The following is a 12,179-nucleotide window of genomic DNA, read 5'->3' as shown; positions in this document are numbered from 1 at the left end:
GCCGTGCTGACCTTCCTAATGGGGCCACTTCATATACATTCTTCAAAATTTATGGTACTGGCTATGTATTCTCTATAGCTAGCCATAAATTTTCAGGTCTTTTCAAGAGACAAAAAATTGAAATCAGCATCTTGCACATGTTTGGAAAACTTAAAATGCCTTACAGTTATATATATATATATATATATATATATATATATATATATATATATATATATATATATATATATATACTTTCACTGGCTAGGTTTGGGTCTGATTTTTGGTAAACTTGTCACAAGGTAGAGTCACCTGGGAAGAGGAGTCCTCAGCTGAGAACATGTCTCCATAAGATCGCCTATCGGCAAGTCTGTGGAGACATGATCTTGGTTAATGACTGATGTGGCAGGGCCTAGCCCTTTGTGGGTAAGGCCACGCCTAGGCAGGGAGTCCGGGGGCATATACAAAGGCAAACTGAGTAAGCTATGACAACAAGTCAATAAGCGATGTTCCTGAATGACCTCTACCGCCAGCTCCTGACACAGTCTCCTGACAGCCCCTGACAGCCCCTGACAGCCCCTGACAGCCCCTGACAGCTATAAGCTCTAAGCTTTAAGCTAAAATAAACCTTTTCATCCCAAAGTTGCTTGTGATTATACTGTTTTATCAGAACAATAGACATCCAAACTAAGATAATACTGATGAAATTTATCTCTCCACCCCAGCAATATCTATTAAAAGAATAGTATTTCTGAGTTTGAGGAGGAAGAAAAGAAAATCCAAAGCAGAGAAAATCCCTTCTGAGTGATTGATATGATATATATCACAAATAAACATTTACAAATGTTTATACACATACATACAAATTAAATAAAACATCCAATGAATTTTAAATATCTACAGCATTTTGCATGAACATATGTACCACATGTGTGCCAGTGGAGGCCAGAAGACAACATTGGATTCCCTGGAACTGGAGTTGTAGACGGTTGTGAGCCAACATGTGAGTGCTGGGAATGGAACCTCGTTGTCTGGAAGAGCAGCAAGTACTCCTTTTATTTCTCTGTGTAGTTTTGGAGCCTGTTCTGGAACTAGCTTTTGTAGACCAGGCTGGCCTTGAACTCACAGAGATCTGCTTGTCTCTGCCTCCCAAGTGCTGGATTAAAGGCGTGCGCCACCACCGCCAGGCATGCAGCCAGTACTCTTAACTATTGAGCCATCTCTCTAGACTACATTCAGTGACTTTTAATTGTACTGTGCCAACAATAAAACTAAGTTTAATAATGTGAGCAAGAGAAAAAGGCTAGAATTTCAAGATAGCAAATTAATAATGGAATCACATACAAATATTTGAAAAACGGGTATAAAGAGTCAAGGATGGCATTTTTTAGGGTAGAAAAGCATAAAGCTGACTCTTCTCACTTTCTACCACTGAAAACTTCAAAGACTGACCATGGAACAGGGAAACTGGGGACTGTGGCTGTAGGCCAGGGAGAGAGCATCTGATTCCACGACTGAAGCCCCAGTTCTACTCTCAGCACCAAAAACAAAAGTAAAAACAAAAACAAACCAAGCCAAACAAAAAAAAAATCAAACATAACCAAACCAAAAAACAAACAAAAAACCCTACGATCAGCAAGGCTAGATTTAGGTGTTATTTTTAGAAATGATTGTCAGTACAATTTAGTTTGCAAAGAACTTAAACTTATTGCTTATTTATAGATGAGAACTAGAGATATACATACTAGATATATAAAAACTATACACATGAAGGAAAATGTTGCTTTTTACTACTTACGTGCAACAATGCGCCTTCCATCTGCTAGAATCATTTCTCCATTTTCTACCAGAGTTTTCAAAATGCAGGTGACATTTGTTGGTGCTTTGTCTGCCTCATCCACTACTAGAATATGACCCATCTTTACCGCTTTAACCTTCAAAGACAGGAGCAACAAGAGAACCAAAGTAAACATTATTAAAAGCTCATCACTTGCTGCTTTGAATCTGCCACAGTTGGCTGTAAGGTACAGGCACAGTAGCCATCTGCAACAGCAGCATCACAGAGTTACTAACAGCATTGCCGACCACATCTCACACCCTAGACCAGGGGAGACTTCAAGGACGAAGTACGTAGATGAAGTGCCACAGAGAGCGGGAGTCGTGTGACATAACAGTCACTGTACAGTTTGGAAACTGCTTGTTACAGATCATCAAATACTGTCACCCTTTGATCGGAGGAGGTGGGCATTCAAGGCAAAGGAAATCAGTGGACAGACTGCATCCGGGGAAGAGTGAAGATGGAGAGCCTATACGTCTCTAGGACAGTAAATATCAGGAAAGGCACAGCAAGGGAGACTGGGTTCCGACTGCTAAGCAATGGGTTTCCAGACCAGGAAATATGCACCTCACCTCCCCAAGTAACAGGACAGAACTACACATGTGTGAGTTCTGACGTGATGAAAACGGAGCACTGAGCTCCGCTTCAGGGTCCTGAACTTGGCAGAACACACAGAATGGAGAGTTTGGGAAAGTGGTTGAAGTGGGCATGGAAACACGCAGATAAAAGTATTGGACCGATCTTATGGAGAGCACAATCTATAGAGCGTCTGGATGGGAAGGGAGAAAGGGAGACAAGCACCCCAGGTCTCGGGTGACCATGGGAAGAGGGCCCTGAGAAGAACGATGAGGCTGTAGACCCACCCTGCCCTTGCCAGACTTCTCATGCTCTTAAGAAGGCTCTGTGCATTTCAACATAAACCTAAAACTTCTTCCTAAAAGAGATACTAACTAATAACCTACAACCTAGTGGACCACATAAAATTGTTCTGCTGCACATGATTTTACGGAAATAGATAAAGGATGCTTCTTTATCACATTACATACCTGTATTCTCAAAGACTTGATAAGGGTTTTTTTAATTTAAGGTAAAAATGAGCTAAATTAAAGAACAGAAAAGATGTGGCTCCTATCTGTAACACATCTCTGTTCAGAGAAGAGCTGGGCTCAACCCTGAAGACTTCTGGCACAGATCCCAAAGTCCCCAGCCTTGGGCCTGGCCCATGACAGCGCCATGACAGCTGTCTGCTGGGCAGCTCTGTGGTCAGGCTTAGATTTGAGTCTGAGCAGAGTCAGTTCCTCTCAGTTTCCCCAAACACAGGCTAGTGGTCTGTTAGTTTAGAACAAGAGACTTTTAAGAAGCCTCAGAAAACAAGCAGAGGATCCCTGCCAGTCCCTGAGTGTCTTACTCAGGAGGGAAAGCAGTAAGAGAACTTGCTCCTTTCCCAAAAACCTCATCTTGACAGAGGAGCATATCGAAAATGATGCAGGCAGTGCTCCAGTTATACAGAAACAGGCACCTAAAATGATACACACTCGTGCTCAGATAATTGACCCACCCGTAGGCTGACACACTTTAAATCATCTGTACCATCGCTTACTGACCAGAGGGGAGTCCTCATACACAATCAGTCCATCTTTCACCGAGGGCTGCAGGGTCAGCGTCTGCACCGTGGTGTCCCTGAAGTCAAACCAAACATGTCATAGTCAGGACAGAAATAAGCCAATGTTTGAACATGAATAAATAATGAGTAAATCTTTAAATTTGTTCATCATCCTGCTTCCCCCTCCCAAAAAAACCCCAAAGCACTGAGTAAGTTCAGCCAGCAAGAACATTCTGTTGACAGGATAAGTCTGAAGGGTCTAGAAATTAATAGAGTTACCAAATCTTCCCCCCCTCAAGCAATCCTATTTGTAACGGTTTCACTATATGTTTCTATTACTATATATTACAAAGAATGTTTATGCTACATAGAACTTGATGATCAGTTTGTTACCCTGGCTGATTAATCTATGAACATTACATCCCGCCCAATCTGCCATCCGGGGCAAAGGCCAGACTTTCACGCTCCTTGATGAACACAATGACTTCACAGGATTTTGAAGAGTTGGAGATGAAATCCAAGGCTTTGTACCATATTATTTCAAAGCTATTCTTTTACTATTTGTCTGGCCTTCCTTTAAGTTGGGGGGTCTTGAAAAATGTTAACATCAAGTTATCTATGCTCCGAGTCTCTTTTCTGATGACCCGTAAAGTTCCTATCAGCCATGCGCAGTGTTGCAGGCAATATATACGTACGTTCTAACATTTTCAAGGTAAGCAATTGTATGTCTTTACACTCTACACACATTGTATCTTAATAATGAAAAGGTCTATGGCCAATCTGACCATGCTACACAATGAAATCACATAAAATAAAATGTAACCAGTATCTCTAAGAGTCCAAAGAGATCTTTCAAAGAACCCTGCTGCTTACTCGAAATAAGCAACAACTCTCCAGCTGCGCTCTCTTGAGCATCAGCTATGTATAAGACACTGCCTGTATTGAAAACTTCACACCGTGGTTCTGTAATAAATCTATGAAACTTAAACCCAAATGCCAAACTTTACTGCAAACTTAAAAATTTGCCATGTGCATCTAGGAGGCAAGGAATGGTACTGATGGCCTTTAAGTCCATCTTAGAAAAAACAGTGATGTCAGCAAGGTATATCTGGGGTTGACTAGGCACAGTACTCGGAGTTCATGGCTTACGTCTATCCTTTATTCCAGGTGAGCTGAATCTAGACTTTCTATAGTAGCAGGTAACTTCTCTATAATAGTTTTCATGTAACAGGGCTGGACCAGCTTCATGGCAATATAATTATGAATCTTTCTAATCTATAGACTTTATCTTACATACAGCTTGTCAGAGTTCTCTTAATATGACAGGCAATGGATTTCTTGTGTTAACCCCTTAGCTCTGGCCTATCTTGACCCTTTGCCAGCTCCCATGATCATGGTTTGACCCCAGAGTTCACTGCTTCCTCCACATCACAAAGAATCATGGTTTTGTCTTTATTAAAAATCAAATTAAAATGTCCTAGGCAATATAAAGAAGAGTGAAAAATATATTCTGGCAAGTAATTGGCACTTTTCAACATTTTTTTGTGAGACATTATAGTATGCTGTTGTATATCAAATTTCTGTATTCACTGCCAGTCACTTTTTAAACTATCTTTTGATGACAATTAATTTCCAGTTTTGAATAAATTAAGAACAAAGTTTCATTAGCTGACTTAAATCCACATTAATATTCTAGCACTAGAGGAGAGGGTGGGCGGAGAAAGGAAAAATACTCGTTCACACAGATTTTTCCAGCGGCATACTGGATTTCTCACATATTTTAAGGGCAATAACTTGACACCTTCCAGTACCAAAAAGGAACAAGAAATTCCTGCATCACTGTCAGTGGATGGAGAGTTAGTTACTGAACAAAGACAGTGCTTATAGTACCTTCCATCAGTAAATTCTATTTTTGAAAAGGCAAATGAAATTGCTCTATAAATGCTTGAAATCTGATAGTACACAACTTGTCAAATTTCATTTTATTAAAGACTCAGTGCTGGAAGAAAAAAATATGCGGGGTTTTGTTGTTCAGGAAATAAGCACATATCACATGATCTCCAAAGGCGACTACGATGAGGATGGGGGTGATGGGAAACAAGAGTATAGGACAAAGTCAGTGTGTGTGCTGCTGTACTACTGGTACTTCCATCTGGCACATCCAAGGGAGAGGAAAGGCTAGTAAAATAAGTGAACAGAGTAAGCATGCAACTCTGGTTGGCTTGTACTTAGTCCAGTAATGTGCTGGATGTACTGTGTATGTGCGCACATGTGTGCATGTGTGCATGCGTGTTGGAGGGAGAATGTACTCTGTTCTGCATGGTACCTAATATAGTAAGAGAAGAGCTGAATTTCTATGACATCTCATTATAAACTTTTAAGTAAATAAACTAACAGTAAAATCAGTAAATAACCAGACACTTGCTGTGATGCATACAGCACATGAAAAGATTCCTAATTATAATACAATGATTTTTTTTCAGAGTATTAGATTTAAATCATTGCTCCTCATTATGAGTATCTTGGGTCAAGCATGTTAATCCTACACATACAAAACAATGACTTGAAGAGAATACAGCAATTTCAAAACTGTTTTGACTTGTTTCTTTCAAAAACAGCTTTGAATATAAGCTAATAAAAGTTTAGAGTCAACAATTTCAACACCACCAAGGAGAAGAAAAGCTAAACCTCATCTCAGCCAGCTTCCTTAGCCCAACTTTTAACAGAGATGGCTTTCTAGCTACTGGTAATACTCATCAATTACTAAATGTTCAGCTAATTGTTGGTGCTTGTGCTATCACCAGTTGGTCCTGCTTCTTACTCGTTTACAAAGTACAGTAAACTTTTCTATCAAAGTTTATGCCAGTAGTGGTGGCACAAAGAAATAGTATGCTAAACTAATTTTCATTAACGGTAATTTTAGTCCTTTTTGAAGTCGAACTTGTTAATATGCAGTAGTTGACTTAAGAAATGACTCCAGATGCAATAAAAATAATTAAATTATGAACAGATCAGGACTTTGTTAAAATGAGGAAAACCCCCCGGGGAGGGGGCTGAGTTCTGTTGGGGGCAGTTATGGGGAATTAGCCTCTGAGGAGAGGGCTGGTCTCTGGAGAGCAAATGTAATTTGCTCTGCAATGTTGTTTGTAAAGTATACAAAGCTATGTTCTAATTCACTGAGGAGCAAAACATATTAAAGATATTTATTTTCAAGGTATTTTAATGAGATGCATTTTGAGAGATTTATGGTAGTTTTTTTCTTAGAAAAATATAGTCAAACCTGAGGGCGAAAGAAAAAGAGAAGGCCTAAGAGCTTCAAAAGCTGACCCCTCTTCCAGCACCTGCAATCAGTGTGCACAGAACACTCAGACTGAGAGTCAAACATGAGATCAGAAAACAGAGTGCTCGGGAGAGGTAACGAACACAGATTTCCTTAGCATTTTAAACACAGGGGTGACCTGGAAGTACAACTAAATGGTAATTTTATTAATAAGATACTAATAATATTACTAAATAAGTTTTTTTTTTTAATTTTGGAGACAGAGTGTCTCAGTATGTTCCAAGTCTTTGCTGGCCTGGAAGTCCCAAATCATAAGAGCTCCAACTGCCTCTGCCTCTGGAGTGTTGGGATTAAAGGTGTGAATTGCAATACCTGACTGAGATTAGATACTTTTCAAGTGAAGACTTTCGACATCATCAAGAACATAATTTTCTTTTATTGATTAAATTTGTTCCTGGACATTTTCACCCATATACAAAGCATTCTGCTTCTTCTCATCTCATCTGCTTACTTCTCAATCACCATCTCTTCCTTCCCAAATTCTCACTGATTCCGACCAGGCTGTCCGTGTGGCCACAGGCTGGAACGTCCACCGGAACCTGGTGGGGTCACCAGGGGATAAAGAGCTGGAGACAACAACTCTCCCTTCGCCCACTTCCTCCAGTATCAGCGTTTTATCATGAGTCCCTCCTGATCCAGGCCAGCTGCTGGCAGGCCCAGTCTTGTACAAGCCTGCCTTATGAAACAGGGAGGTACTTATGTGGAGATGATGTTAATAAGTTTAAGGTTAACCATTTACAGATACAGTGTCCTTCTACTGGATAGTAGATGCATATGGCTTCTCCTGTGATATGTAAATTTATCTTGCTATATTAGGAAAAAAATTTCCTTGGGCTTTCAAATAGATACAGTCCTTGTTAAAAACAATGTGCCAATGAATACAAAAGAAAGACAAAAACAAGACTATGATTAATGCAATTTTAAAAATAGCATCAGACTACATCTGAATACATCTGGCGTGGTCAACCACTCAAGACTCTAAAAGCCCAAGGCAGCTCATATCTAGAGGTAATTAATGTAGATCATAAGAAAATATAATAGAGAAAAAGAATGAAATCTGAGAGGAAAACAAGGGAACCGGGGGTAGGGATGAACACTACCACAGTGCTTGAGCTTTCTTGATGCTTATAAAGAAAAGTCCTTCATAAAATAAAACAAGTTTTTATTCCTGTCAAATGCTGAAAAGACTCCTGCCCTTAGAGAACACATAGTTTATCCAATGCCACTCACTCTTTACTGACAATCTCTTTACTGACAATCTAGATGCCAAAAAGTCCTAACACACCATGATGGCAAGACACTGGGGCGGGGTGATTATTATTTTTTTTCAAAGTCATTACTAGGACATGACACTTTGCAGTTCTTGGTTAGGTACTTGCTGGAAACAGCAGGAAGAACGTGAACTAAAACAGTCACCTCGTGGCAGCCAAACACTTCAAATTGGCCTAGACTATCACTACCATATTTCCTTGTCCTTCTAGAATTGCACTAGAAATCCTACCATTAATTGAAGCCATGACAAGTATTTTCCACAAACTAGGAAAATTTTGCAAATTGCTCAGTCTTTAGAAATAAAAACTCTGCTCAAATGGTGCGTAGATAATTGGGTCTTTTACTCTGAAAACTAGATTTCTTGGTTGAGAAATTGTAGTGTTGCTCTTTGCTTTTTGGCAGGCACTTCACTTCTCTTTTCCAGACAAAAGTGAAAGATGTAGGACAGCTCCTTTCTAGTCAGCATAGAAAGGATTAGAAGGCTGAGGTAAGAACAAGATGAAAAGTGGTGCTCAGAGGTGATCAGGGGGCTAAGGCTGATAAATGCTTTGTTCACTGGACAAATCTATCAGAACATAGACTGGTATATTCTAATTTACACGCTTATGAGGAAAAATGAGCAAATTTTCATGTCATGATATTCAGTAGTCTTTCAGGAATGATTTACTGCATTTGTAGTAACAGGTGTGGCTTTATTGGAGAAATATTCTAACAAACAGTAGCGGGCGTAGATGATTCATTTGCCAGCATGAGGACCTAAGTAAGCTCAGTCCCACAGAGCCCTCAGAAGAAGAAGCTGGTGTGGCTCTTTTCTTCCTTGGCTGCTCAAGGGCTGCCATCATAAATGACACAGCAACTTCATGACTAATGTCCGCTCCAGAGGAAACAAATGGCCGTGAATGCCCTTCACTCTGGAAAGGAACCAGTACCAAAGGCAGATTCCAGAAAAGCTGACCAAAATGCATGCAGACGACCACGCCGTGTGCTATCTTTGTATTTGATTTCAGAAAAGTGGTGGCAAGATAAATGGCTTCAGCATGGTTCATGATTCGTCAGAAAGAAGAATGACCCCAAAAGACCTGTAGCAAATGGGAGCTCGACAACGGAATGACGGTCAGGGGACTGCGATTGCCAACACTGGTGCCAGAAAAAAGGGAGCTGGAGCTTGGGTAGGAACCAAAGGAGTAGCGACTCTGCAGGACTGGATCTGCTGGGATGGCGCAAACTTCTAAGCAGTGGGCAAATAAATTATAAAATTTCCCCCAAAACAAAGCAAAAAGGCGGGTAAGGTGACATGCATTTACAGTCCCAGCACTGGAGAAGCAGAGACAAGACAAACTCTGGGACTTGTTAGCCAACTAGTCTAGCCTCGTTGGCAAGTCCCTGGCCAGTAAGCGAACCTCTCTCCAAAAGTGAAGGGGATAATGCCTTTGGAAGTTGACTTACCTCCACACTCACGTACTCCTGTGTGTGCTTGTGCACACACATACACGTACACATAAAAACAGGCAAAAAAAAAATCCTCCTTTGATAAACTTACATCCTAGTTCTTTGCAACAAACTGATGTAAAATGTACCCCAAGTGTGGTGTGAACTAGATCTAACATGAGGCTAAATATTAAGGGATTTTGTCATGGGCCAGTCAAAGACATAAGAGTTTAAAAGTATTTTGATCATCAGGGCAAACTTTTGATCAACAAGCCTGCTGCACTGTGCCTACTAGAATAGGCATGCTCTCCAGAGAGCTGGTTACGGAGGTCTCTTTTGGTTAGTAACCTGAAGTACATATTTTTTGTAGTATATATTACCTAAATAACTATATAAGTTGTGCTTTTATGAATCGAGTATTTGATACAATATATAACCCATCAAATATTTATTATCCTAATTCCTGACGGTTTATTAACTGGAAAAAAATTCCTATTGTTCTGGTTGTACATATGCCAGTCTCAAGGGGCCAGGCTAAAGCCACGCAGGACAGAAGAAGGTATGCAAAGAAATGAGTGTTGTTTGAGCCGTCCAGTCTACCTGCCATTTCATGGTAGATGCTCACAAAGGGAGACACTGCTTTTAGTGGTAAAAATCAGTCTACTCCAGCTCCACTGTTCTTGGGGCATTTCAATGCTGAGGGGAAAATGCAGATGCCCTTAGGGGGATCACAGGGCAGAAAAGCAGGGACTCTCTGGCCACATTTGTGTGAGTTTTGCTGTTTTGCATGTCATGTTTTATCTTAAAATTGCATCATCTGAGAGTATTTGTTTGTATCTCTCATATTATTTATTAAACCCCAAATGAAGGAAATGAGTGGCTTAATCAGCAGTGGTTTCAGTGTGAGGGTCAGCACTGTGGGGGCCTGGCAGCAAAAGCACCTTTATACCGTGTCACATGGCTGTGCCATTCTGGGACTGAGAAGTCCTCCCACCTCCTAGGAAATCTCTCCTAGATTTATAGGAGGAATGCCAGCTATAATAAGACTTTTTTAAAAAAAGGAAAAGAAAACAGAGCTCAATGGGGACCCAGAAGAAATATCATTAATTCTGGTGGAGAGGACAGGTCTTTGATAAAGAATATGACTGTACCGGGCAGGGATGGATAGGAGGAGCTTCCAGACAGTGCAATAGATAAACACACAGGAGTCAGAGAAGTCAGGGGATGCCTAGGTACCCACACTGAAAAAGTCAGCTGTGTAGAGGAAGGAGAGTTGGCCAGACATGCACAGTTACCTCTCAGGGCACCCAGAGTTCTAACCTCAGGCCAGAAGCTGCCCATAGATGGCCTTATGTCTCCCTATTTCAGAGGAAAGAGTCTCCAAAGGGGTGTCACAAAGATGAATAGGTGGGAATTGACACCGAGTCATCTATACAACAAACTTCCCAGAATGCTGTGCAGCTCTTGTGCTGGAAATAGGCAGCTAACATACTGCTGCCCTTAGGAGGCTCAGTGTTCAGTGGGAAATAGGGGACAGGACATGGAACTGTGATAAAGAAGGACAGGTGCACTAGCAGAACTGCTCCTAGGTTAGGGGCCCTAAGCTTACCATCAACAAAAGCTGTCTTGAAAAGATACATTTTGGAACATACAAAAATAAATAAAGAACCACAAGATAAAACTGAAAAATACCTTAAAATAAATCTTCATTTTTATTTGTTGATAATTCAAAAGGACATTTTGTTCTCATTAAAAGTTAAAGAGAACTATTTTGGTACAAACAATGTGACTGATACACTTAGGCAGCCTAAAGTTAGCTTGTATCAATAGCTGAAGAACAGGTCACACAGGCACTGCGCAGAAGAAATGCCTTTAGTCTCCCCGGTTACCCAAGGCTTACTCTGCTCTCTACTTTCTCTTTGGCTGAGTGGTGGCAAAAGAGCAAAGAGTGGGTAAGCACTAAGAACTTTTTCTGCAGGAAAGTTCGGTGTGGTGTGGACTTGCTGCTGGCTATAGGAGTCACAAGTTCCACATGGGACAGAGAACGGTCAGCTCCACTGTCTGGACAGTGTGAGGACAGAATAGAGACTGTGTTTCTAATCAGGAGGCAACAGCAGACCAGGGCAGAGATACAGAATGAACTAACGTCTGTTATATCCACAGGTGATGCTATCTAGACCTGTTTCCTTTAGCTTTTGGCTGGGAACCTTAAAGAGTCACTAGCCCAAGTTTTTTTTTTCTTTCTATTTTTCTTATTTTTTAGGACAGGGTCTCTCTATATGGCCCTGGTTGTAACTCACGACATAGAGCATGGCCTCAACTTACAGATCTCCACCTGCTTCTGCCTCCAAGTGACCCTGTGGTCACTGTGACTTTAAGGACTAGTATTACAGATCCATCCCACATTGAATCAATTCACCCACTAAATCTCTAGACTAGACACAGTTGTCAAAATACAAGAAAAATTCTACTGTATTTATGAAGTGAAGTCACTGCTGATAGCCTTTCAGGGTTCAAATTCCACTTCATTAGTCTCTATTAACTCGCTGTCACATGATTATTTAAATTTTCTACACCATTTCCACTCCCTGTGGGTTCCCTATAAAAACCATCCATCAGAAATCACTTACTCAAACATTCTTATCTCTGGCTCAGCTTCAGGAGAACCCATTTAAGGTGCTTGCTGACCAACTGGAAGCAGCAATATTTTCTACATTTGC

At 40.7% G+C, this 12,179-nt stretch overlaps 1 protein-coding gene across 1 annotated transcript in view; it reads right to left on the bottom strand.

The window, feature by feature from the left end:
* The window catches only part of Vwa8 (von Willebrand factor A domain containing 8), a 327,640-nt gene that overhangs the window by 127,972 nt on the left and 187,489 nt on the right, over positions 1-12,179 (bottom strand). The window contains exons 22-23 of the mRNA XM_048422107.3: positions 3,421-3,496; positions 1,778-1,913 (exon numbers count right to left, since the gene is read on the bottom strand). Of these exons, the coding sequence (XP_048278064.1) occupies positions 1,778-1,913; positions 3,421-3,496 (212 nt within the window). The remainder of the gene's footprint in view (positions 1-1,777; positions 1,914-3,420; positions 3,497-12,179) is intronic.

The sequence above is a fragment of the Myodes glareolus genome, chromosome 12, assembly GCF_982192425.1.
Source record: "Myodes glareolus chromosome 12, mMyoGla1.1, whole genome shotgun sequence".
Taxonomy (NCBI): Eukaryota; Metazoa; Chordata; class Mammalia; order Rodentia; family Cricetidae; genus Myodes; species Myodes glareolus.
The sequence above is the reverse complement of the archived record's forward strand: the minus strand, read 5'-3'. Positions and strand labels throughout refer to the sequence as shown.